This window comes from Amblyomma americanum, chromosome 2 (assembly GCF_052857255.1).
Source record: "Amblyomma americanum isolate KBUSLIRL-KWMA chromosome 2, ASM5285725v1, whole genome shotgun sequence".
NCBI classification, from domain to species: Eukaryota; Metazoa; Arthropoda; class Arachnida; order Ixodida; family Ixodidae; genus Amblyomma; species Amblyomma americanum.
In genome coordinates this window covers 98315308-98343075 of record NC_135498.1, presented here as the reverse complement: position 1 = coordinate 98343075, position 27768 = coordinate 98315308, and the positions used below count along the sequence as shown (strand labels likewise).

Sequence of the window (27768 nt, the reverse complement as noted above, 5' to 3'; positions counted from 1 at the left end):
ATTGCATATTTTGTGCGATATTCATGGTCGGTGATGCGATTGCTTCTGCCGGTACGTCCTACGTTGCAGTGGATTTTCTGTTACGGTGTTGCTGAATTTATTCTAGACCTAAACTTAACCTTGTCATTCTAACTGTGTTGCATTAGAGCAGTGCGGAGAAGTTTGGCAGTATGCGCTAGGCTGCTGAATTTTCGCAATCGATTTTTTTACATTATTGAGCCTCATTTTTCGAGACCATAACTTCATTTTGCTATCTTTTTTTTCTGACAGCAGGCAGTTGTAAGAATTGTCATGACTTGTCGTCTCTCCTGTCAGCGAGAGCCCATTACCGCGGCGCCTGTACCCACACAAAGGGCACTAATGAATCCGGCTATCGTTCAAGACAGCTGCTGGGCAATCCCGCTCGTGGCTGCTTTCTCCGCATTTTTCATCATGCTCACCGCATCAAGTTACGGCCTTCTCTATGTCCTTTTCATGGCTGAGTTCAACGTGAGCCACGAGCAGGCAGCATGGCCTCAGTCCATTTATGTGCCTGCATCACATGCAGTAGGTGAGATATATTTTCGACTTCTTTTCGAACGAAACCGCGCTGAGCAATATTGGCTGGTAGAGCAGATCTTTTAAAGCGCGGAATCCAGGAGCCATTATTAGGACTGAAAAGGCGGGTAAACAGAAAAAAAAAATTGGCGGTGGTTTAGCTCTGGTTAAACCTGGAGTGACGCGATAGCTACAGCTGGCCGAGCGGAACTTGGCCACGTGACCAACTACGTGGTCAGCCACGGCGCCGCGCCGCCGGCAGCTGCTCCGCACCCCGTGACCAACCAAGTGACAGCGTGGCGGCTCAGCCGCCGCCATGGCGCCGCCACGCTGAAGGCTCGGAATGCTACCGTAATGTAGCTATTGCTACAAAACTGAGGAATTAGGCTTCAAATGCGATCTATATACAAAACTGGGACACTTTTTTGACAGCGCCCACGAATGAGCCACAGCAGATAGTATAGGAAGAAACTTAAATCCCGCTTACCGCGGGAGGGTCCCAGTCAACTGCCGATGAACACCCTAACTTGTTTGTTTACCGTTGTATTTTCTCCCCTGTTGATCAAGTCATTGAATCAAATTTTTGGTAACCCCAGGGACGACATGCTGATGTATTTCTCGTGTGCAAGTTTTTCGAAAAGAGGCATAGCAGGAATAGTCGTTCATGTTTTACCTATATATCATTATTAAAGAGTATAGGAACGCAGAAACAGGTCAGATAGCCACAAAAAGACCTGTGCTAAACAGGCCCTCTTGCAATTTCGGTAAAAGATTCTTTCCAGAGCATGTAAATGGTTGGTACAGGCTAGCTTTATGAGCACTGTGAGCATACAAATTTAGCAAGATGTTGCGCCACCATCAGCTCTTTTTTTAATGATTTTGTGAACAGTGAAAAAGCATAGACCGGTGACAAGCTCTTAGTGCGCTGGCTGCCGCTGCGTGGTGTTACGAAAACGGCAGGCAGGTCTCACGACAGGCTGGTGTCACCGGCACTCTGCAAGTTTCTTAGGGATATCCGCGAATTTCTTAAGCGTTAAGAAATACTAATTGCACCACTCAGCGTGGCTTCCTTTCGTAGTTTCACAATACCTGTAGCGCACTAAATTTCTTTCAGCTGCATGTCGGTAGCGTGGCTCAAGGCGCGAACAGAAACGAATTAGAAATTGCTTCATCAGTCATGCTTCCTAATAGTACTTATTCACCCAGACAGCGAATGAATACTATTACTAGCGACCATGAACCATGTTTTTCTTACACGCTATACTTAGTCAAAGGAAAAACAGATCGTGCGGGCGTTAAATGAAGCTGACGTAGAGATTCGGCTGCACATGAGGAAAAGTGGCTGCATTTTTGAGCCCCCTTCTCCCAAATCCTCTAATCTAGTCGATCTGCTAGGCATTGTAACAAGAAAAAACTCGAAGCACACAGAAATTAATCGTCGCATTTTCATGATTTGGCAGAGTGGCAGCAAATATTTAGAAGCGAAATGATGAGTTGTTAATTTAGTGACTTCACGCACGTAAATATTTTAGTCGTCCTCGAGTTTGGAACAATACGCTCTAGAGCAAGATGTTTTCGGCAAATTCGCATAAGCTCTTCACAGAGGTCCAGGTTGGTTCCAGCTGGCAACTGTAATTTTAAAGGAGTGTTTTCGAAACGGCAACATTTTCTTGAGTGCGTGTGGTCTACACATACCGATTAACAGTGTTCCACATACGTGTACCTATAACAATGTTCCACATACTTTTCCTGGATTTTGATCAGGAAGCTAATACCACATATCGATTGACCCAGGTTTTCACCCTTGTCTTCGGTGCGCTACACCGACTGACAAGCTGGAACGCCCGATAACCTTGAATTGTGGTTTAGAGTGAATATCTGCATCTGTATCTATGGAAGCCAAGGGCTGTCTCAGGCCTGTCATACTACATCTGCTCCAAGCCCAGCGGTGCACATCAGGATGTGTTTGAGGCCTATTTCTCATGTCATAGAGTGGCTAGAAAATTATGTTCCGAGATTTGGATAAAAGCCGTCAGCGGACCATAGTATCAGTGGCTTCGATAATAATCTGGACGCATTTGCCTCCCAGAGATATTCAATTATTTCCCGTATCTTATGCATGACGAGGACAGAAACGCTGAATAAGTAATCAAATATAAAAAGGAGCTCTTCTCCTCGTCTTCTTTCAGTAGTCCTTGATTTTCTCAACTTTATATACACACTTTGCTGTCTATTTCACTCAAAATTTAGTGTAGTCATGTGTAATGTAACTTCGACCACCGACTTCTCCTTAAAACTACGCACAACTCTCCAAACACTTCAATCGGCCGTGTGCTGCGCATTAATCGATATGTTCGCCAGGTAGGAGCGCACGTCTAATGACTCGAAGATGTGTTCAATTTGGTGGAGTTCCCGGCTTCGAAATCATATGTAGGTACGCTGTTTTTCATTCATAAAATTTTTGATGTAATTTTTGTTCATGTTTAACACAATAAATTTATCTCCGGAGCCAATGCCGGCTGCTTATTTACTTTTAAGAATGGCAGGACAAGTATTAGCATCTTTCTATACATTTTATGAAGACTAAACTTATATTGCACGTTTCTCTAAGAATTAACTCAGGAGGCGATGTTTGATTTATATAGCTATTATGATTTGTTTTTCATTACATTGTTCGTGATATAAACGAGGCGACCTGTACTCTACATAAAGGAATTTAAAAACGTGAAATATTACCCCGTGATCCATGACATTTATTCTTTTTCTGTGTATGGCTATTTAAACCACCCGTGAGAGAGGGGTATTATTTAATTATTGAGCTCAATACAATTGATAAACAAGCGAGTTTGTAATATATTATTCAGGCTGTTTTTTTTTCATCCCCGTCTTCTGCGCTGCTACCGTGAAGAGTGTATTACTTAGCTCAGATGCCCGTGGCACCACAATGTCGTGATTGAGGGAGTTGATGTGTTCTCCTCAAAAGATGTTTCAGAGCCCCGCATAACCAGTTCGTATAAGAAATATAATGCTTCGACATGACTTATCTCAAAATCTTTATTTCGCAAGCTTAACAATTACAAGGATGCACGCCACAAACCACTGCTCCCCAGCTCACCTTGACTCCGGTGTTCCTTGCGGGTTTGTTCTGCTTTTGCTGCTGTTGCTGCTGCTGGCCAACCAGGGGCACCAGGGGCGGGAAGAACAGTGAACGGCTCCTCGACCGGCTCCGTGACGCCCGGGATCTCGAACGACTCCGCGAAGTCCCCCCTCAGAGCTGAACCACCACGGATTCTTTCCGCGGTCGTCCCGACTGCGTCGTCTGCTGTCGTGGCTGCCGCCGCTGCCTCCGCTGCCACCCTTGCCAAGAAGCAGCTGCACAGTACCTTCAAGAACTTAGCCGGAGACATCCGGTGCGGACTCAACCAGCAGAAACACGCTCGAGTCAGGCAGCAAAGCCACGCGCTCCGCTAAGATGTGCGCCTCGGAGAGCGGCGGCTCGGAGCTCGGCGGTCAAGGCAACGTCGACGAAGAGTGAGGCGGCAGTCGGCGAGGTCAATAACAGCATCGAACTCGCTCAGAAAATCCATACCGAGAACAATATCTGTCGAGCAGCGCTGCAATACGACGAAGGTAACGGGGCACATGAGACCGTTAATCTGAACACGAGAAGTGCAGCGTCCGACTGGGGTGACAGGCGACCTCCGGCAGTTCGGATTTGTGGGCCATCCCACTGCGTGATTACCTTGCGAAGGCGACGGGACCACTCCCCACTTGCAACGGAGTAGTCGGCGCCGGTGTCGACGAGGGTCGTCGTGACGTGAGCGTCGATAAGGACATGAAGGTTGTTGCACACTGGGCGAGCAGAGGTGGCTATAGCATCGGCGGGAAGGTCATCGGCAGGTGAGGGGGAGCGGGACGTCGTACGTGGAGGCTCTTTTACAAGTACGTGGTCGGAAACGCCACCTCCAGGCGTCACGGGGCTTAGATTCCCCTACGAGGAGAAAGGCTGCCGCGCCGGGCGCGAAGAGGGGAATCGAGCCGGCGGTGGCGAGCGGAACGCACGACGAGAAGGCCGCTCTCTTGGTGGAGAATGGAGCAGAAATTCCTCAATTTCACGAGACTGCTCGCCATGCTATGGGCGGGGCGCATCTTGCCGGAATCCGTGAAGACCGAGCTCCCGATAGAAGCAGCGGCGATTGGTGTGACCGGCTTTCTCGCAGTGGAAGCATAGCGGACGGTCATCTGCGGCCCTCCACGCGTTGGCTTTGCTTGGTCCGCGCTGTTAGAAACGAGGGGTGGAGGCAGGCGCAGGAGGCGGTAGTGGCTGTGGAGTAGGGGACGGGCGGCCGATCGGTGTCGGCGACGAGCGACGGACGACGGAGGCGTACGTCATGGTGGGCTGTGCAGAAGGAGGGGTGACGGGGAAGTGAGGGAAAAGTGCACGTTGCACTTCTTCTCGGACGACTTCTGTGGAGGGGAATGAAGATGCGCAATCGGTGGGTGGCAGACACTTCCGAAATTCCTCCCTAACAACTGCTCGGATGACCTCGCGTAGGTGCATGGAATCGACGGGGTAAGCCGCCGGGTGGTCAGCGAAAAGACTGGAAGCGTCAGGAACTCCAGCAAGCCGACGATAATGATCTGCTCTGGCGGCTAGGGCGCGCTCGATATTAGTCGCTTCGGATATAAACCTGGCCACGGTTGTGGGAGAATCCCGAATGAGACCGCCGAAAATGTCGGACTTTGGTCCTAGCAGAAGAATGCGCACCTTCTTTTCCTCAGTGGCTCGGGGGTCGGCTCGGGCACTAAGCCTCTACACGTCAAGGTGAAAAACGTAGCGCAAAGAAACGAGGACACAGAAAGACGGACAACACACGGCGCTTTCCAGTCCGCAAGGACTGGATCTTCCGGACCATGTGAAATCTGTTCTATCGTTGGGTCCTAAGTTTGCTCTGGAACCAAGTACGTCTTCAGCGGAGCGGCTCACGTTCGTTTACCATATTTCCCGAATCGTCCCTGAACAAGAGGCTGACCGGTGTGTTTCGGCAGGCGTCGATACCTTGGTGAGATGTAAGTGGCAGCCTTCCAGACTTCCTGTAAATCGTGTTAAGTCGTATCTCGAGAAGCATTCATTGTGCCTCCTTTCTGCGGATAAAGAAGGAGGGTTTGCCGTGTTTCCGTCTGGTATGTTTAATGAAAAAGCGTGTGAAGCTCTGTCCTCCGCTTTCAACTGCCACCCAACTGTAAACATTTAAAAAAAAAAGCTGAAGCGAAGAAACTGTGCAAAAAGTTAGACCTTGGTTCTGTTTTGAAAAGAATTATGGATTGTAAAAAGGACTTCCTTCACGTTTTCTTCAATGCAAAAACCCATAAAACTGATGTTCCTTTCCGAGTTATTGTATCCGAGAATGGTACTTGGCAAAAATCGGTTGCCATGTGCCTACAAGAAAAACTAAAGCTGCTTTCTATTCAGGATCCCTTTCTTGTCCGTAATTCTGAGCAGGTTCTAGATTTTTTCAGGTCATATGAAGGACAAGGCCTATGCGCTTTCTCTGTGGACATAAAAGATCTGTATTATTCCATTCCGCATGATGCTTTGTTATCTTGTATTGAAGAATGTATAGACCAGCAAGGGCCGATTACTTTTCAAAATGCTTCTGGCATCTCGGTGAATGGATTTATAGAACTTTTGAAATTATATCTCAAGTCAACGTTCATTGTATGGGATGAAAAACCTTATCTTCAGAAAGATGGCATCTGTATAGGTTCCTGCACTGCACACTTCCTCAGCGATTTGTTTTTAGCCCGTTTGGATAGGTCGTTTGCTGATATTGTAAAAGATACCAATGTAATCAATATTTTTAGGTACGTTGACGACTTTCTGATTGTTCTTAACAGTAATGACAGTTCCTTTAAGGATGATGTTCTTAATGTTCTCAACCTTTTTCGTAACCATTTTAGTCCTCTTGAACTAACGTTTGAACTACCTGATAACAGGGTTATCCAATTCCTTGACATCAGCATCACAATGCATCATGATCGGACGTGCTGGATGTTCAAACCCCGCGGCGAAAAACCATTGTTACCTTTTCATTCAGCCCATTCTAAGCTCGTAAAAAGATCTATTGCTAGCCCTTCATTTTTTAATTGTTTGAAGAAGTCTTGCCCGCACCTCATGCATGAAAGTTTTTCTCAGCAATGTAAGAGGCTTGAGAATGCTGGTTACCCTTCCCATGTACTAGTGTCTGTGGCGGAAGGTGTTTTGAAGAAAGTCTGCAATAAAAAAGGCCAGGACAACCAGGAAGCCATGAGTAAGAAAGAAAAAGTTGCCGTCATTCCTTATTTTCATAAGTTTTCTCATAATCTCAAAAAAATAGCGCAACGTTCGGGAGCCAGAGTGGTTTTTTCGGCGCCTAAGAAGTTGAGTCATCTCTGTACGAAACATTTCAAAAAATCTTAAAACGGTGTTGGTTGTACGAAAAAACATAGGAAAAAGTTTGTCCATTGTATTGAAAATGTCATTTATCAAATTCCTCTTTCCTGTGGCAAGCAGTATGTAGGGCAAACCGGCAGATGCCTGAATGATAGGCTTCGTGAGCATGGGCGTGACGTAGATGATATGCGTGGAAAAGGGTTGTCAGTCCACTGCCGGTCATGTCACTGCATACCGCTTCTTGAACAATGCATGGTTTTAAAAGTGCACAATAACCGGTTGACACGAGAAATCATAGAAGCGGAATGGATATCACTTTTGAAAGATGATTGTGTGAGTACCCCCTCTGTATCATTGATGGCGAAAGAGCTCGCATATCTGGCTGATACGCTTTGCTAGCACATGGTTTGACGGCGTGTTGGTCGTGATTTCGTTATAAAACCACTTTTTCTTTCTGAAATAAACCATTGTTGGAAGTAAGCGCCGTGTGTTGTCCGTCTTTCTGTGTCCTCGTTTCTTTGCGCTACGTTTTTCACCTTGAAGTTATGAACCAACAAGCCCAAGCATATACCCTTTACACGTCTTCGACGAAAGTAGTGACGGTTTCATAGGGGCCCTGGAACCTGGTTTGCAGAACGTCCTCTGCGCGTTGGCGGCGACGCTGGTTAGCGAAAGTGTTTCGCAGCTGCCTCTTGCAGGTGTCCCACGATGTAAGGGTAGGCTCGTGGTTCTCGTACCAGTGACGGGCAATGCCTGTCACTGGTACGAGAACGAGTTCTGCAGGCAATGATCAGCAGTCCAGCCGTTGTGGCGTGCCACGTGTTCACAGTGTTGAAGCCGATCGTCGATGTCTTCGGAGGCTTCGCCACGGAACGGGACAGCGGAACGAGGAGTGAGGAGGAGGTAAACCACGGCAGGCGCGGGCGAAGAATCGGTGCGCTGGCCTTGGCTCACGGTGAGGCAAGAGGCCGAATTCGGGGCCGAGTCCTTGGCACGTATCTCGTCTTCCTCAGCAGAGGGGCGGCGGCCCGGGCTGGGAATGCGACTCTGCGAAGCGGGAGGTAGGGGATGACGTTGCACAAGATGGCACCTCAACCAGAATGTCACTGGTCGTTCAGAGGACGCGGGTCGAAGGCACACTGGAGGACCAGGACCACAAGAGCAGGCGCCAGAGACAGGCCAAGCGGTCGCGGCTGGGCTCACGAGCGTCTCCCTACGAGCATTTTTCTCTTTGCTGTCGATCGGCAGCTGGTTGAGGATGACGTGGAGTAAGTGAAAAATCAATGAAGAACAAATAACACACATGACAATATTAGCTATGATAGGCACACGAATCCTCGCTAAGCACCGTGATTGCGCGACAACCACCCGCAAGTGCCTTGCGCTACCTTCGTTGTCCTGAGGTGGAGTGCGCGCTACAGAGGTAACTGGGGAATGATCGTCCTTGCATGCGCCATGCCGCGGCGGCCAATGCCTCGTAACTCTTCGTGCAATCTTTGCTGATATCGATTGGGATGCTTGGTCGTAACGACGTGCCAAACGTTTCGAAACGCCTGTCAGAAGCAACACGTGGTCGAGAGGGGAGAGCCCGAAGACACGCGGCGGGTCCGACAAACGTAGCATGCGCTTTGGACACTGCCACGACGCAGTGGCCCTTTTAATCCTCAGATCGGTGCCAACACATTTCGTAGAGAGAATCCGACAGCGTCTACGCCAGCCGGTCTAATGCAGGAGGCTCGAAGATTGTATAGTCGTCTGTCTTAAATTTGCTACTGCTGAACGTCAGTGTTCCAAAAAGAAACATTTGCCTAAACCCACTGCAAGTGGTAGACACACAGCCTTTAATTTTTTTTCACGAATTTGCTAACTTTTTGTCATTAGTATTGTTTTGATTTACTGATTTCAGCAATTATTCTTCCTTCGAACGCGCTTCACGAACACTGCAGCGACAAGGCCCAGAATATGCTCGTTTACAAGTAATAATAAGACTGTTTGAAATTACTCGATAATGCATATAATTACACGTCCCACAATCATCATGTACATAAAAAAACGAAAACTTCGTAGATGCTTTTTTAAAGGAAGATAATAAATTAAGTTTCGTAAGTTCCATTTTCAAATATTGGCAAGAAAAAGGTTGTCTAGGACGAAGCCCGTTGCTTGCTGTCTCAAAAACCTGTCCACACCGGCAGTTTCAATTACGTCTGTGCGGTGGCCAACTCAACCTATGGTAAAAAGGAAAAGCAGTAGAAAAAATAATCTCGATCCCAAACGACGTGGTTAGATACGAGGCATCAAGGTTTTTTCTGGAAATACATTCCATTTGTTCCTGACGCTCAGATGGAGCACGGAAATATAACGGCGTCATCGATTTTCATGGAAGCTACGAGCAACTTGCCTTCTAAAAGAAAAAGAAAACAAGCCAGACTATAAAGTCTTCATCTGAAACCGCTCTTTGGTATTAACAGAGCGTGGTTGTACAGTTGGCTTACGAAAGGATACATCAAGTAGCACTAACTAATGGTCCTATTGCTCATACACGACTTGGAACATACGCAATTCGCTGAGAATACAATCTGAATACGCGATGAGTACGTACACGAGGAAGAGCGTCAATTCTCGTAAACTTCCACTAAATTCATACCCAGAAATTCGCGACAAAAGCATTTCTAAGCAGGAAACCGTTTTGAACGGAATTCTTTCGTATAATGTAAGATTTACCTATAACAATCATTATATCCACAGATCGCCTGACGGCAGTCATGAATTTTTTTTTATAAATGTTTCTGCTGTCGTCAACAGCTTTCCCCATTGGTTGCGATCGATGGACCATTACATTAAATATTTGCATAATAGTGTCTTACAATTCACAAATTTTCAAACTTTTTGCCTGGGAAAACTCGACATGAGATCCTGCGTGGTCCGCCTTTAAGGAATTTTCGCCACAAGAGTTTATGTCGCATCCGCATCGTTCCGCTGGTAATTTATACTTAGATTATATCGCCGAAAAAATATACAAACCGCCACTTGATACACATGGAGTGCACTTTAGTCAAGCAGCGCCGTCGCTTTTTCGCTGAAGAAAGTGAGACGGGCAGTAAACATCTGCGAGACAAAGCATGCTTGAAGAATTGTCAGTGCTCCAATTCTGCGCTGCTGCACGTGTCGCGCCGTGTTTATCCTCCGCTGTGAATCGTCCTCCCGCAGTGTTCTTGTTCTGTTCGACGGACGAGCGCCGCGTTCATGTTTTGGCCCCACCTGTTGGAAAATTCCGGCTCGCACTTCCTCAGAGACGCACGCAATACCAGGTCGACTGAAAGCAGCGGTGCGTGTACGTCCGTGCGCGTGCGTGGGTGCCTGCGCGCTAGTGTGAGCGTGTGTATGTGCGCGTGCGTGCGTGTGTGGTTTTGAAGGCAAACAAACCCAGCTCAAATCGTGCTCTGGTGCGTTATGTAGGGGTATAGCATCCCCCGTTCATGGAATGAGCATCTGTGCGATACAAGGCCTTGGCAGTAAAGGGAAAACAGCATTAGCGTATCGGCGTCTGCTAGACGGCATCGCCTCGTGTCGGCCACATACTGTATATCACCCGGAATTCGCAAAGTACTTTCTTCCATACATTACTCAAGTTTGAAGGCTGTTCCGTATATTAATAGCTTATATATAAGCCACGTGTATCACTTGGGGTTTCGAAAACAACCTTCGGCCATGCTGATCCCTTGAGTTATGAACAACGCCCATGTGCTCGTCCGTTCGCTTAGTGCTCGACGTTCGGGCCATGTGCATCGTTAGTTTACGCAAAACCTTTATGTGTACTTCTGCTACGCCTTGAGAAAAAAAGGTGAATAAGATTTCATGCATTAACTTATAATAAAGCGTATTTGCTAGCTTTTATTTTTAGGTCTCCTTTGTTCTGCTAATACACAGGTATAGATAACTTCGATGATGTATTTTTTATGGCGCAAGGGCATCTGTGTCCAAAGAGCGCCATGATAAAAGGTTGGGTCAAAGACCCATTTACTAAGCATTTCAGCCTAGAGAACCCAAGCACCAGGCACGAGAAAGATTGTACCCACTGTATCACCGGTGGGCACACGGTGGCACTGGGGATAGAACCCCGGACACAGTTTTACACAGTTTTAGTACTGCGTCCACGATAGCTTTGCGTACGAAACGGGCGCATGTTTCGACGCAATGCCCCACGTGTTTGCTACGATAGTCTTAGTGGAGCATGGCACGCGCTGCAGCCGTCTTGCGTGATACAGTGGTGAGACAAAAAAAAAAGCTCAAGCAGAAAGTCCGGCAACACAGAAATGACGTCTGGTCAATGAACTTAAAAAAGCAATCCTTTCGCCCAGCACTAAGAGCGCTCAGACCATAAAATCGCCTTCGAAGAATTGAGCGTCTTGGCCGTGGAGCGTAATGCTTTAAATAGGCGTCAAGTTGAATCTCGGCATATCCGGCTCACATAGGCGACGATAAACACGATTCCGGGAACTCTCCCATGCACGTATGCTAATGGCCTTCGCGATGTGACAGCAAAGTGAGAGCGAAGCCCGCTTTCTGCTGCTGCTTGCTCGCCTATCAATCACCCTTGAACAAGGCACCGAGTTGATCTCGAAACATTGGGCTTAAAATAAATTATTTGATAGTGTATACATATATCTTCCCCAACAAAATCAATGAGGAAGTGTGGCCTCACACGCAGCTTCCGTAGGCTATCCTCCTCTCTCGGAAGAACCTGATTCCGAGGGCCCTTAGAATGAGTCCCTCCATAGTTTCCAGATTGCAAGCCAGCTTGGTGCGTGGTGTTCTTTAGTTGATGCGTCTGCTCCGGCACGCTAGCGACTCCGGAACAACGCGTACGGAAATGGTCTCAAGGTTTCGCGTCTTTTCGTAACACCTCAGTAGCTTTCTTTAAGGGCACAGGGTAAGGTAAAATTAGAAAAAAATCGTTTTTTTTCTTTTGGAATTTTAGAAGTTCAATTCTTTCTACACATGTTCCATGATTGCACTTTCCTCAGAAAGCCATATTTACGGCTGAAAAACGCTTTTTCCGAAACCAAGTAGTGAGCGGCCACGCCCCCTTTCAGGATTAACGTCAATTTTTTCAACCAGAAAGTCCACCACCTGATTTCAAAACTTGTCTAAAATCAGCTACATATAAAAAATTGTCTGGCAACTATTGTACAGCTCCTCTTTTTTAGCCAAGACAATCCTGAGACGCTTTGCACGTTTTTTCCACGTCTCTGCAACCTTCATGCAGCTGCGTCCGAGTGCTATCCCTTTCGATCAGTATTGTAAATTGTGCCGGTGTTGGTTGCTGCTGATAAGTTGAGATGCCCAGGGCAAAGAAGGCCTTCGTCAGGCGTGAATTTCACGGCAACCGCTACGCTCATCGTGAAAAAGCAAAAGGATGTCCACGACCGAATGAGATCCCGAACGCCGAACGCGCCAGCTCCTCGACATCGAAGCTTTCAAGATTTTCTCTGTGCTTCCAGGAAGAGGATGTGCTACAGAGCAGCAGCCAATATGCCTTAATGGACATGGACGGCATTTGTGCCACAATTACACAGATTTGTGTGTGCAGAGAGTGCGGTGGAAGTGTTGAGCTCATCGAAATTGTGACAAAACGGGTAGGTGTTGCAAGCGTTTACAGTTTGAACTGTGAAGTGTGTAGTGCCGCACAACGATTTGAGACGTCGAAGAAAACTACTTCTGGCCTCTATGAAGCCAACCTCAGGTTAGTGTATGCCTTGAGGTCCATTGGTAAGGGAATGGCTGCAGGAAATATACTCTGTGCTATGCTAAACCTTCCTAAGCCGCCGGCAAAGTTTGCGAAATACAATCAAGAGCTTCTAGGTCACATCGAAGCTGCTGCTCAGGAGTCGATGAAAAGGGCAGCTGACGAAGCTGTGCAGCTGAATGAGGGGGATAAAGACATCGCAGTTGCTCTTGATGGAAGCTGGCAGAAGCGAGGCCATACTTCCAATAACGGCATAGTCTCTGCGACCAGTGTAGACTCTGGGAAAGTGCTGGATGTGGAGGTTTTGTCTAAACGTTGTCCAAAGTGCAGCATCAAGGGTACAAACAGTGACCGCCTTCATAGAGAGGTGTGCCAAAGCAACTACCAAGGCACCAGCGGTGGAATGGAAGTCGCAGGAGCACTGAAAATTTTCGGCAGGAGTGAGGAGCTTCACGGCGTTCGATACGTCAAATACCTTGGGGATGGTGACAGCAAGGCTTTTATGGCTGTGAAGGCACAAATGCCATATGGTGATTCCGTTGAAATATCCAAGGTTGAGTGCATAGGGCACGTGCAAAAAAGGTTGGGCACAAGGTTACGAAGGCTAAAAAAAGGAAACAAAGCAGGAAAACTCTCTGATGGAAAGAGCCTCTCGGGCCGAGGCCGACTGACTGATGCAGTAATAGACAAGCTCCAGACGTACTATGGTTTGGCCATCAGAAGAAATGTAGGAAACCTGGATGAAATGCGAAAGGCTGTTTGGGCAACCTTCTTTCACTTATCGGCCACAGACGATGACCCATGCCATGGACTTTGCCCAAAGGGACCTGATACGTGGTGTGCCTTCAACAGAAGTCAGTCAGAGGGCAAGCCATTGTTCCACAAGGAGAGTTTGCCTGCATCTGTCTTGGAGGCTATCAAACCCATTTATAGGGAGCTATCGAAGGCTAAGCTCCTAGAGAAGTGCCTGCATGGGCGAACTCAAAATGCAAATGAGTCGTTCAACCATGTTGTTTGGGAACGCGCGCCAAAGAATGTGTTTGTTAGGCTTCGGACCCTACGGATGGCAACACTGGATGCTGTTCTTTCATTTAATGATGGTAGCATCGCACGGGCCAACGTGTTGAAGGCGTGTGGATTGAACCCAGGGAGCAACACCATCAAGTGGCTGAGGGAAGCTGACCATAAGCGCATGTACTTTGCGGACCGAGCAACACGACAGCTTACAAAAGAGGCCCGACAGTCAAAACGACAAGCCGAAAAGCGAAAAAATGGCAGCGACAGTGACTACGAAGCAGGGGGCTATTAAACCAATTACTATGGAGGCGTTTCTGCGAATAAAAAATGGTTTTTCACATCTTTTTTCTCTTTACGCTCTATTATCTCAAAACAGTGTTTTTTCTTACAAAGGTACCATTATTTCCAATGCCTTTCAAGACAGAGGGCTGATTTTTTTTTGCAATCATCTACATAAGTGTTGCCAACTACTGAACTAGAATTAAGCAATTTCACTGAGCAGTTATTCTGTTATGAATTTTGAAATGCGCAAAGAAAGGCCAGATTTGTGTACTACCGGAAAAAATTTTATGAAAAATCGAATTTTCAACACATTTCAAATATTCTAGTTTAGTAAAAAGAGCACAAAATTTGGCAAACAATGATATATGTATTATTAGGCTACTTTTATTAGTTAGTGAGAAACATGTACCTCAACATGGCCTAAAATGCATGGGAAGTATAGGGCTTACCCTGTGCCCTTAAAAATGCTACACTGTTTTCAGGGTTTTTCTTGCTGTCAATGGCTCTGTTACTGAGATGTACGCAGCTTCACCGGCCGCGTAGCGAGCACGTACCGCGTGAATGCTGTTGAAAGCTTGCTGTTGAGATCTCCCTGCTTAAAATAGCTACACACAGCCTAAGTGCACATAATGCAAAGTGAAAGATTTAGCATTCATGTTTGCGACTAACCTAATTTGGGTTCTGTCGTCTGTTTTCCGCTGTTTAGTGGCGAGACTTCGCACTGTCGGCTAGGCTCGTGTGCGGCTTTACTCGTAGTTCGACTGTAACTGCCCATCGAGATGGCGAAATTGCGTTTAAGCTCATGAATACTGCACTCGTCCCCGCAGCACGACTCTTCAATTGGCGGCGCCACTTGCTCCTGTTTTACGCAATTTTCATGCTCACAAAACATGGCTTTCCGTAAACTTGAAACTTGCTATCAAATGATCCTGACTTGCTATTCCCGTTTAGTGTCTCTCTAAAGTATCACTGCATCTTAACTATAATTTCTTATATGTCTATCATAGCGGTAATTCAGAAAATATCACTGCTAACACACTATCATAAATGGGCCTAATGCTTGATCGCTACACTTGCTACCTAATAGCTGTGGGTCGATAGCATAAAACAGATGATATCGAAAGATGCACAAGACACTCATTTCGTCGATCGCCAGAATAAGTCTTGGCGGACGACGATTTCTAATGAAATAAATCGGAGTTAGCGTATATGCAAAAAAGCGTAGGTTCTAACGCTGCAAGCCGTTTTCGATGCGATGCGGTTCAAATGTTCCTGGCCATCTGGGCCACGTCACTAGATCCCCTTTCAGGCCAGGGTCATATAGATCGTGTTAACTGAAACCCGTCGGTAAGCGCGCCACTTGCCCTGGCGTAGCACTAGTCGGGGGAATAACCGTTGAAAACAGGTGAGCACCAATGGAGAACGCCAGGCATTGTAATGTGTACTACCGCCGTTCCGTCTCTTCTTTGGTCATTCTTCCCTATTATGAGTTAATAACAGGCTTGCAGCTACGCTCTCCGATGGACTTTCGCTCTGTTGCACCTCAGTCCTGCCCCTCTCTCGCTAACATACGCTGTGCCTCTCATCGCAGTAATATGACTGCGGTACCGCGTACACTATCTTTCGTTCGTAATATAAGCCATCCTTAGGACGCCGGGCACCGACGACGCTATCATTGACCAACGACAGAATAAGAACTATCGCTGCAAGACAGCACTAGGAAGGCAAAGACATCAAAGAGACACACACTACAGTGCAGCCTTGGTGTGTTTCTGTGTCGCGTGAGTGTCCTCTGGGTGCTGTATTTTCCAGTTAAAACATGCAGTGCCAACTAACCCCAGCCGTCAGGCACGCAAGCCACATTGGCAGTTGATATACCCTGCGGCAGCTTTTCTTGGTATTGGCGGTAAGGCTACAGCAGTGGAGCACTTATAACTGTATCAATCCGCCAAATAGTTCTGCCGCACCGGTACGCCTAGCCACCTAGCGCATTCCTCTTTTTGTGGTGCATTTGCACCGGCTCTGGGGCAGCTGGCACCGTCTATGGACGCTTTTTGTTACTTCTTGTGCATAGTACAGTTGTTCTGAATAATAATTTTTTTTTTCTAGACTGACCTTTGAGAGTAACGAACAGTTAGAAATATGCCCTAAAACCAATATTGACAATATCCTATGCTTTAAAAAAAACTAAACTACAAACAGGGTCGACAGTCCGCGGCGTAAGAAGAGAGGGCGCACTTCTGTTACACTGCAAACACAAAAATAACCAGATAGGAGTAAATGGATTGTCGTGTAGCGCATTCCCGAAAAGGTTGGTCAGGGGCTCCTCAGAAAACGAACACTTGTTCTACTCCTCTGTATGAAAACGTATTTAAAGAGGCCTGAAGGAGAAAAGTGTTGCAGATCTCGAGACGAGAGTTTATTTTGCAGTAAATGTTTCGTTGACAAAGGAGCTTGCAATCTATTTATTACGGTATTATATGCTCTTTTGCAGTGCACGTTATAGTACATTCGAGGAGTACGTGTCTGCTGCTTTTAAGCGGCTGTACAGGCAATTTTATGAATACTTTGTCTTGTTATAAGGTGGTCCTTATGATGCCCACAGGAGTCTACTTCATGAAGAAGCGCATATTAAATGCAGTATGCCCATGCAGTACTCCAGTAATGCATTACCGAAGTATGTCGATAATGGAGTACTACAGTGACGGCCTAAATGGCATTACAGTGACTGATTCCAAAGAAAGCTTTTTATTGGATAAGAAACATTGGAGCCAAGTATCCGGCATCTGGCTCTGGAAGTTTACGGAGAGCCAACTCCTTGACTCCTGTAGTGAATTAGAGGAGTGGCTGCGACATACAGGCGTGTCTTGCTATCCCTGACATGCCTGTATGTCGCTGACAAGGCACGACGTCAAATGAGGTCCCTTCTGAAAGAAAGATCGGGAAAAATAAGCACAAGCAAACTATTACAGCTTTAGGCTTGAAATAGGTGCTTCAAATGAAGGTTGCGTCAACTTCACACTGAAAATTCGGAGGACATTTTTTAATAAATAGACATTGTTGAAGGTCAAAAAATTTTAATACTGAAAAATTCGGTAGTAGCACATGTCTGTGCACATATGTACTACTAGCTACTCCACTAGCAAGTACACTTTGTGCCTAGTCGGTTCACAGCAGCTGAACATGGTTTTTTAGGGTAGTTCAAGTTGGGAGAGAGAGAGAGTCACTTCGCTAGTAAAAAGTAGTATCGATCTTCAACAATTCCCCTTTAAATTATTACCTAAGAATTGTATCATTAGCTGCTTTCCTGCCCTGAAAAGTGCAATGTGATTACTTATTTCAGTGCCCAGAAGATTCCTCATGCTTTCCAGACACCAGTTCAAAAGGAATAATTGAAATCAAAGCATGCAAAATAAAAGACGTCGCCTGCAGCACACATTGGACGGATTGGACGCTTGCATACAATTTCTTCCTGGCAGCACCTGCAGCCACGCATATTGACGGAGTCTCCGTTCTGCATAAACTCTAGAGGCGAGACAAGGCAGATCAACTCAGCAGGGGGAGCTCGAAGCTTCACTGTAATTTCTTTGGGGTTGTTAGGAATATAATGCTGCCGCCGGTCCCCACCTCCCACATCTTGCATTTCAACCTCCAATCTTTTTTCTGCTCTTGTTTTCTGTCACACTCCTGGTCCGGGCAATGAATCTGGCTTTTTACTTTTTCTTTCGTTACCTTCACTTTATCGGCCGCTTGAGCCGAAACGCTTGCCTCCACGATTGTTTCACACAAATAGGATGTGTGTGGAAAGTGGAAAGGAAAAGGAAACTTCTGCTTTTCAGATTTTACGAATGCGAGGAGCTTACAGCACATAAAGATAACACACTGTGGAACTGGACGCCTTTCCAACATGAAACGAAGCGCTCTGTATGGTTCCCACCTCATGTCTAAAGCCTAAAATCGCTGCTACGTTCGGACACCACTAACGCATCATGAACATTTCTATAGCAGAATAAAATATAAAATATAACAAGTTCGGCGATCTCAATGTGCGCTAATGCATCGCCATTTCCTATGCTATGAACAGAAAAAAGCACTCCTGGTTTGACTTTCAGGGACCTCTTAAAACTCAGAAAAGCAAGCAACAGGTTAGTGCGGAACAGTTTTTATTCTCATCACTGTTCATGGCAACGTGACACAAATACATGGGATCCAACGGGCTCTGCGCATTTTGACCCTGCTCACTGCCCGGACAACTTTTTCAATGCGAGAGCATTTCTTGGCTCATGAATGACGTCGCCGGCAGCTGCGGACGGGTGCTGAGGTCAGCAGTTGTGGACAGAAGCTGTGGACAATGCGTGTCAACATGAACTGGATAAAAACAATGAAAAGCAAACGGCGGCGTAGGTGAGAAGCCAGCCCGAGCCTCCGAAACGTGAGACGGGAACGCTTCCACTCCGCCATGAATGTTCAACGTCTGGAGCGCAATAAACGCGAGTCTAGTGAATGCACAGATGTCTCAGAAAAGTATCTTCACGAAATGTACTGAGGCGTACATGCATAATTGTAAGCATCTAAATTACAGATGTACGTTTTCGGTAAATTCCTTCTGTTATTGGTGTGCAGATGTAGCGCTGTCGTGGGGCACCCACTGAAACCCGCCCTCGCAATGTACGGCGCTGGTCCAGCAGATGGCGCGCGCGTTGGCGCGTAGGCGAGTTGACGGAGGCGAGATAGCGGACGCGTGTGAGGGGGAAGGACGCGCAGTAAGAGAAATGCTTTCGCATTACTGCACCTAAGCAGACTTAAGTGCATCCATGGAATTTTTCCATTTGCTTTTAGAAAGTTTGGTCGAAAAAAACTGTCGCTACTCTTGGTTGCACATAATTACGTAACCAGCGATATTTATGCTGCCATACGCTTTTTCCAGCCGCATACAACCTTTGAGATACTTTCTTACTTACCGCTGTGTGAACTGGCTCCTTGAACCGACGATCAAGACTCTCGTCTGGTGCGTCACACACCATGTCGTCGCGACGACACTACAGCTGCTAACATTTGTCTGCGCATTTGTCTGCATGAATGTCCGTTCAATCCTTCAGCACTTGTTAGCGGCTTGAGTGAGATGTTCAGTGCAGCATGTTGCTGTCGACGTCAATGCTGTCCACTCTCCTGTCTCACGGCAGGCGGGCGTAAAGAAGCGGGCGGTGAGCTGTACACGGCGGGGAGGCCTACGCGTCAGGCCCGTTTCGCATGCTGCGACTAGAACGAAAATATTCGGCGTAATCGGTGACGCCGCAGCGCGATTTTTGGTCTTTGCTTTCACATGCAACGCGTATCCACCGAGTTAGGTTGGAGGGGCACGCACGGTTTCTGGATTTTTGCATAGGCAATCCATGACTTAACGCATCCGAAACGCTATACAGGATATGCTGATGAAATTATAACCAGCGTACTTTCGATGCAGGGCCATATTTCCTGTGTTTATATTAGAATATACAGTTTTGCTTTCATTGCGACAACAGCTCCCAGGTGACCCCACGTCGCACGCCGTCTCGGTGCTCCCCATTGGTCATTCCCAGAGCGGGCACACCAACGCTACAATTGAATTCCAACCGGACGGAAACCCGGGGCAAGCCGTCTGTGGCAGGACTGAAGACCGCCCCAGTCGCAGACCGGCAGAACTCGCCGCGTCGCAGGCGAAAATCGCATGCGTGGGAAACGGGCCTCCCACACCGCCATATCAGCCCGCCGAAACTAGGCCTGTCGCAGGCTGCCAGCGCAAGCGAAGCAAATCCATGCTTTCCGCGAACTCGCTCGTGGCTTCAGATCCACAGCCTGTACAGCATACTGCTGTGCAAAGCGGCGGTGATCCGGTGTCTTGTATTATGACCAATGCGTGTGAATCAGCAAGAGCAGAGGTGAGAAGTTAGCAGCGACGAGGAAACCGGCGCCGCCACCTGCTAGCGCGGCGAACCAGCACCTGCCTTTAGGCGCCTAGTAGACGTTCAGAAACGATTTTTCTAAGCCTTTAGGGCCTGAAGAAGTATTAAAGTCGGCGTACTTTTGTTTGAAAAAGTAGCAAACTCATGTGAATACTCGATTTACTCCATGCTTTTGTGACGGCAGTGAAAAAGGGGGATTTTCACCCCTTACAGCTGTTTGCACCATTCACTGCTGTTTGCTGTTTTATGATGAGGAGTTGCAAAAGGGACGTCAGTAATTTATGCTCCCATTCGGCCTAACTTATGCGTGCAGCGTAGACCCAGTACAGCTGCCAGAAAAAGTTGCCGTAGAGTACGGTAGGGTACCATCCTTAACTGGTTTGAAGTGTTTATTCGAGTAGTTGCAGATAAATGTGTGTGACCCAGATTAAAAGAGTAAGTATGGTGAAATGGTATTAAATACATATGAAATAATGCTCACAGCTGTACTAAACTGCAGACATTTCTGCGGACAATTTAATTAAATAGAATATTTTCAAGGTTAGAACAGGAGTAATTTATCAATTTATTCGGAATGCATTTCAATTGTCGCCGCGGTGGCTGAGTGGTTATGGCGCTCGACTGCTGGCCCAAAGGTCAGTGGTTTGATCCTTGCCGTGGCTAAATGCTAGAGGTCCGTGTACTGTGCGATGTTAGTGCATGCTAAAGAACCCCAGGTGGCCAAATTTCCGGAGCCCTTCACTAAGGCGTTCCTCATAGCCAGAGTCGCCTTCGAACGCTAAACCACAATAAACCAAGCAGCTCATCTCCTCGTTTCATGCTTCCATGTCAGCAGTGCATTTCTTTCTTTAATCTTATAGAATAATTTTATTATAATAACAATGTTTCCTTTTTCCCTTGACAAAACCGCTTTCTTTCTCTCAATCTACAGACATAGCACGCGGGAAGATCAAAACGTTGTTGCCAAGACGCGCCACCTGTTTGACCTACATGGTCACATTATCGCAGGTTGAATGCTTATAAACACTGTGCTGTGCACCACAGTAGCCATGCTCCTTTGCGCAGGCCTGCTCACCACTGTTCTCCAGCAAAGCATTCCAGTCTACCACATTACCCTTCTCGGCATTCTTCTGGTTTGTGTCAGCCTGGTCGCATCGTCGTTTTCTCCAAACATTGTCTGGATGAGCGTACTTGTCGGGGGCACATACGGTAAGTGGTAGTATATGTTGGTCGCAATTATATTCTGCTGCATGTTATATATTTGTTGTGTTTGTTATGAAATTATTATTTCATGTTTTATGCTTTCTCTCTTTCTTTTCTTCTTTCTTTCTTTCTTTTTCTTTTTTTCTTCCTTTCCTTCTTCCTTTCTTTCTTTATCTGTTTCTTTCATTCTTCCTTCCTTTCTCTCTTTTCTTCTTTGTTCCTTTCTTTGTTTCTTTCTCAGTTGTTGAAGAATTCTTATCCCGGCAGGGATCAGTTCTTTTCTCTAAATTTTACTCCAGAAATTGCTGGTTCCTTTTTTTAACGTTAATGAATGTTGTGAACACTTAAGGCCATGGCTAGTGCAACTCTATATCACTTTCTGTAATATTTCAGCTAGGCTGTTGAAAAAGGCCTGTTCTTTTTTTATGCAAATCTGTTGGTAGCTATGCAACTGATATGTTTCGCGCTTTATCTATTCCTTGCCCTAACTAATTTGTTCGGAAAAATCCTCTCCACTATTTCACACCAGTGGTTTGGGTGAAACCCATTAGTACCGTTGTAAAAAATTGTTCCTTGCATTCATTTGAGCATTTGAAGCATAGTTGTACCAGTGACGACTGACGTGAAAAACTATGTAGTTTCAATAATCAGGCAGGTCTGACATTTCAAAGCTTTCGCTTAGTTGTGAATTACAATGATATATCTATAACTGGGCGTTAGAAACAGCGAAATAAGCTTTGAAAACTTCTAAAGAGTGATCGCGCGCGGCGCTGTGCTGCTATGCACATTGACCATCCAGTGCGTCATTCGAAAATCGGACGGTTGTGAAATGCCCACTAGCAAGCTTACATTACCGGATAACACGGTACTAAACGTTCCTTGCTCCGCCCTGGTCCGTGCCGCTGCAGTTTTCTCAAACTCCGCTGTGTGAGACGGAACAACAAGGTAGGACTGCATGACACGCACTTCGCTGTGTGACGTTGGCATGTGAGTGTGACACACGCGCTACTAAGCCGCGCTAATTTCTATACATGGGCGGATGGCCAAAATTTGTCCCGCTCCAGTCATGAGCGTAATCTGCCTTTCGAAATTTGATCCGACATCGTAAAGGAGCTGGTCAGGCGGGAAAGCCAGCGTCGCCATAGCCTAGGCTACCTCGGCTCCGCCGCGACGTTCATGCCTGAAAAATCAGAGGAGCAGCAGCGGCTGACGCCTTGCGCAGGTTGAGAGAACGGAAGCTTTGTACTTCTCGCGGAGGCCAACAGGAGCGTTGTCAGTGAGTTTGACGTCATCGTCCGCACTTGAAGCGGAGTCCACAGTTTACATTGCGCAAGGGGCATCTAGGTGCAGGGCGGAGTGATGTCGCAATGTGGGTCGTATGAAGAGCGGGCGCTAGCACGTTTCACTCTTCAGGCAGAGCTTGAGCGTGTCTCAAGTCTTTATTCGCTTATTTGGTTATTAATGACAGTGAGATATTAACATATATTTCGAGCCAGGTACTTATTACTTCGACAGGTAAAATGTTCACTATTAGAAATGAATTAACCAGCAAGGTTTCTGCAGTGAGACAATTGTTATTATTCTTCCCTGATACACCCAATATGGGCATTACTAGAGCATTCTGGGGACTGTACCGTTCCTCTCTCTCCCACTCTCCTTTCCCAAGAGAAGAGTGCAATAAAGCCTATAATGCGATCTTTTTTTCCTCGAAGCGATTGGTATTGTAATACTTTTCTTGTTTTTTGTTTCAGGCGCAGGAGCAGGGATTGTAATAATCACCCTATCCATCTATACTCTGACCTACTTTGATAAATATCGTGCCACAGCTACCGCTTTTAAGTACGTCGGATGGGCGGCGTCCGGTGTCGTAGGGCCAAGTTTATTTGCCTACGCTTCCGAAAACTATGGTTCCCTCCCGGCACTTCTTCTCGTCGGCGCTTTTGCAGCGCACGCAATACCTCTCGTGATGTTGCTCAAGAGTCCGCGTCCGGTCGCATTTCGGTTTCCATGGAGTAGAGAATGCTCCTCTGCTACGGGAGATAAGCCCAAGTCTTTAAATGTTCGCAATTGCTGTAATGCAGTTGGCCCTCCTAACTGTTCTCTGAGTGATGAGGCTGCCGGTGGCGAATATAGGAAGCACAATAGGGTGCCACTACACAAGAGAAGAATATCACATCGCACTACACGATGTATCCTTAAGGGAGAAAGTTTGAAGATAGAAGACTTGAACAGCCCGCATAGTGAAGGAATGCAAGTTCATGTGCTGCGCGTGTCAGAAAAGTGCACGAAAAATAACCTGTCTTCGGTGGGCACAAATTCAGAGCAGTTTGGCGCAGACTGTCGCCGAACTCAGTACCTGGTGGTTAAGGCACCCGACATGCTGAAGCACTGCACCACGCTCTTTCGCTCAGTGTACCTCTATGCCCTTGTTGCGTGCTATGTGGCTATAGACTATTCCAGCTCCATGCATGAGGGAACCATCGTAGCATACGGGGTAGACAAAAAGGCTGGCACTTTGAACCAGTGCAACCAGCTGCAAACATTTGCCGCCGTGGGACAGTTGGTGGGCCGCGTTGTGGTGCCATTTGTGTCCGACAAGATACCGTTCAGTAGATGCCCCTTGGCAGCGGGAAGCCTGGCTCTATCGGCGGGTAGCCTCATTCTCATGTCCTTTGTCAGTGACTATGTAGCCCTTTCGGCTCTCACAACAGTTCTGGGGGTGTGCCGAGGATTCTTGCTCTGCGTCAAGTGCGTCCTGTACGGCGACTACCTTGGCGTGGAAAGCCTTAGCCTCGCATGTGGCGTGCAGGGCGTGAGCTTGGTTCCAGCGCTTTTGACCGCCCCTGCAGCTATAGGTAAGTTGAACTGCAGTTTAACGGTTACATGCGGAGGTCGTATGAGCTGCTCAATACCGGAAGTTATGTTCTCAACCGCGTTCGTGTGTGTTATATGCGCCTGCATCTCTACATTCAACCCCCTTTTCATATTGTTAGTAGAAACTTTGGTAAAAGATGTGGTCCAGAGCGAACGGTACGTGCGTTTACAAACGACACTCAGACGAATACGTCTATAACGGAGTAAAAATGGAGTATAAGCTGTGGTCTAGCTCACTAGTTTTTTATTAAAGGGAATGCGCTAAAGTACAGCTTACTCCCCTTTTTGCTCCTTTCTGTTTAGGGTGTACTGAGATTTAAAAAAACGGATCACAATATCGCAGGTAAAAATATCCCCTTCCAATAAATTTTGTGTAATGGCGCACGTTCATATGCACCAGAGATTACCACAGTGCGACTTGGAATTTTGATTTCTCATTGTTTATAGCACAGACGTCCTCACACCTGTCTAGACCACCGCAAAGGCGCTCTGGACTACTACGTCCGGGACAATCGTCGCTTCCTGGTAGAGCTTGATGTACTTTTCAGATACGTAAGAAGTTAAACACAATCAATGGGAATTTCCACACGTAATACGTTATTTCGAAATCCAGGCAACAAGTCAATAACGCCGGTGCGCTCTTAGAATACTGTAGACAAACGTGGGGATATCTGTGAAATCATGTTCCCCATAGTAACGGTCGCCAGGTATGAACGTATGTATTATACGTGGAAGTTTCCAATGCAAAAGCATTAGGAGGGCTATAAAGGCGGAAACTGCATGCGCAGCACTGTCGGCATGCGTGTGAAACCTACGCCTCCTAAGTGGCGTTTATTTCTCTCTCATGCCCCGCCGCCTGTCAACCGTCCCCCTCCCATTACACATTTAAATTAGAGCAGGTAGACGCCGGTTGAGGAATGATTCAGAAAAAAATGAAAATGAACGAGTGGAAAAAGATTAAGACAACAGCAAGCATAGGTGCAAACTGTACATCCTCCCAAAGCACTGCGTGTGCAAACTGAGGCCTGCGTGAGCTATCCCTTCTCGCATTGCTCGGGAGGAGCAACGTGTGTGTCAGAAGCCTCACTGGTGGCTTTGTTTGAAACAGCCACGTGCCAGTGCAGTGGTGCGCCACTGCGCCTGTTGTGGTGTGAAGAGTTGCCGCAATTTATGAATATGACGCATTTTCGTTGTTGCGTAGACGGAATTCAGAATGAAATCAGAATATGAATAAATTAGGGAATGAGAGGCGATGGACTGAGAATTTCGAATTGAACGAAAAGCGAAGTCGAGTGGCAATTGCAGGAAGAATGCTACGCCCTTTTCCCCACGTGAATCCAATTGATCGCCTCTAAATGTTTTTGGTAGTTCACATTCTTGTTCCAATTTTTTGCATAAACGCGTTTACATTCACTGCATACACAAAGTCGATTTCGTTCGACATGACAGAGAACGTGTAAGAAGAGTGCGTAATTTTTCCACTTTAATATTTATTTTCTTCCGCAGGCGCAAACGTTTCCATTATAATTGTTTCTGCAATTGCATTTGCAGTTATACAGTCCAAGTAATATGAGTGTGAACCCTCATGTGCCTCAACTTTACAGCGAGCTTTTCAGTAATTTTAAAAGATAGGCTCTTAGTGATGGAATGGTAATTCTTGCGGGATCCATAAATCATGCGTGCGAGGAGGGTTTATTACGGAGCTACTTAATTAAAATCTGTCACTTTGCTATTGAAGTACAATGTTGAGAGATATGGTTGCAATTAGAGAACAGCAATAGGCTGTCAGGGCATCCATTGTCAGTTACTAGATGTGGATAAATACAATCGTCTTTCGGGCAACTGGGCGAGAGATTATTGTTCTTCATAGACGAGGCGTGCGGCAGACGCAAGGACCGCGTAACCACGCTCATCTCTTTCCGTAGTGCATTCCGCGCTTAGAGCCTGAGAGAAAGAGCGAGATGAGTGTGATTCGTTCGCTCGAAGCTACGTTAGCACGTGGGCGTGGTTAAGGCCGCTGCTCCATCACTGCGCGCTGTTTTCAAGCGCTTGGAAAACCAGAATTGATCGCCCCATAGCTCCAAGAGATCTTACAGTTCTCCACATCTGATAACTGATAGTGGATGCCCTGATGGCCCGCTACGATTTTCTAATAGCAAGGCGTCTAACTGCAGAAACTGGAGTTGAGTAGCATACTTCAGTTAATTATCCTAAAAGTCGCCTCATTTCGCACGTTTTATAACGGCCGACAATGGCTTCACTATGATTCCGAAGGAATTTTTTTTAACTACTTAGTCTCAAAGCGGCCTTCAGGCATACAGCCTCAGCTATACCAAGTTCTTCAGGAAAGCCCGCCGCTAACTTCTGAAAAAAAAATCAATAAACAGAAGCTTCCTGCGCCAGAGTAATAGCAGTGCTGGCGGACGTCAGAGAAAAGGCGATCCATGCTAACTAGGAAAGCGATTAACGATATGATAATGGTTCCCTTTTTATCTATCCCCGATAGGCGCCCAAGCAGCCAAGAGTTGAGTCATTGTGTGTTGAGTTATTGTGCCGATTCTCAATTCTAGTCAGGCGTCTATCGGGAAGAGTTAAAAAGTTAATTATTAGAATTCAGTATTTCACTTTACTAGTTGATATTATGGTCCAGTTTTATGATGTCCGCCAGCGCTGGTATTGTGTGCCGTAAAATGCTTGTCTTAATCTCAAAAGCCGTTGATTGAAGATGCGGTTGCAGGCTTCCCTGAAAACCCCGAAATACCTAACACTCCAGCGAACTCCGCCACTAGTGGAAGGAAGTATACTTTTCGGGGTATATCTTATCTTTCCTGCATGCTACAAAAAGGCACTTTTGGCCGACATCACGGAACGGTTTGCAGAAGTGAAGTGCTGTAAGATCGGTAGAAATTTCTCAGGGTCAACTTCTTACAGTTTATAGTTAGGTTTCCGACGCAATAAACACTCGTAACTAGCAGTTAATAAAAGTTGCATCGGTTTTTAGAAAACTGCCAGAAATCTGGCTCAAAATATTTTGGTCATCACGTGCTCGCGTCTGAAATCGAGCACATTTACTTGGCCCCCACGGAGAAACACCCACGAGTTGATGAAAGCGAAAAACTAGACAGTTTTTGTTCGTTTTTATCTCGTTATAGAAAATTTTAATTTGAGGAGGAGGAAGATCTCCACTATGTTTTCTAACAATTTTCACTGGCGCTGATTGGTAACTTAACACTACAATTCACCATTCGGACAAGTGCCCAATATGCTTTAAATGAGTGCATAGTACGAATGCTCTCAGTCTGAGAACTGTGATGTTTTTAATGCCCACAAGCATTCTTAGCCTCCGCCTCATACTTTATGAGGTTGGAAAAGGAGGCCGGTTTCGTTTCTTCAGCCCTTGTCAAGTTTACTGATTCCTCTGTGCCTCTTCAAACTTTATAGCAGTAGATACCATTAAGGCCGATGAGTAGAAATTACGCTAGTTTCTGCTTTTTATTTTAACGAACACAAAATATGGCGTCCGAAAAACTCGACTATGCGCGCCTACTATATGTGTGTGTTTGATTGCTTTCGCCAAAAATTTTTTTTTCCAGGCTACTTCAGAGACACGTTGGGCTCTTACGACCAGTTCTACTGGATGCTGGCTGCCCTGAATCTTGTGGCAGCATCCGTCGTCTGTTGCATTGCGCTCACCGATTTTAAACGAAGGAAAACATGTGCTCTTAATTAAGAAA

The 27768-nt window shown here is 46.5% G+C and overlaps 1 protein-coding gene across 1 annotated transcript; it reads left to right on the top strand.

Moving 5' to 3' along the window:
• Positions 1 to 278: 278 nt before the first annotated feature.
• Positions 279 to 27768, top strand: LOC144118855 (monocarboxylate transporter 9-like). The gene is made up of 4 exons (XM_077651644.1): positions 279 to 550; positions 21023 to 21166; positions 22912 to 24015; positions 27628 to 27768. Exons 1-4 carry the CDS (start codon positions 292 to 294, stop codon positions 27762 to 27764), a joined length of 1644 nt encoding a protein of 547 aa, XP_077507770.1. The 5' UTR covers positions 279 to 291; the 3' UTR covers positions 27765 to 27768.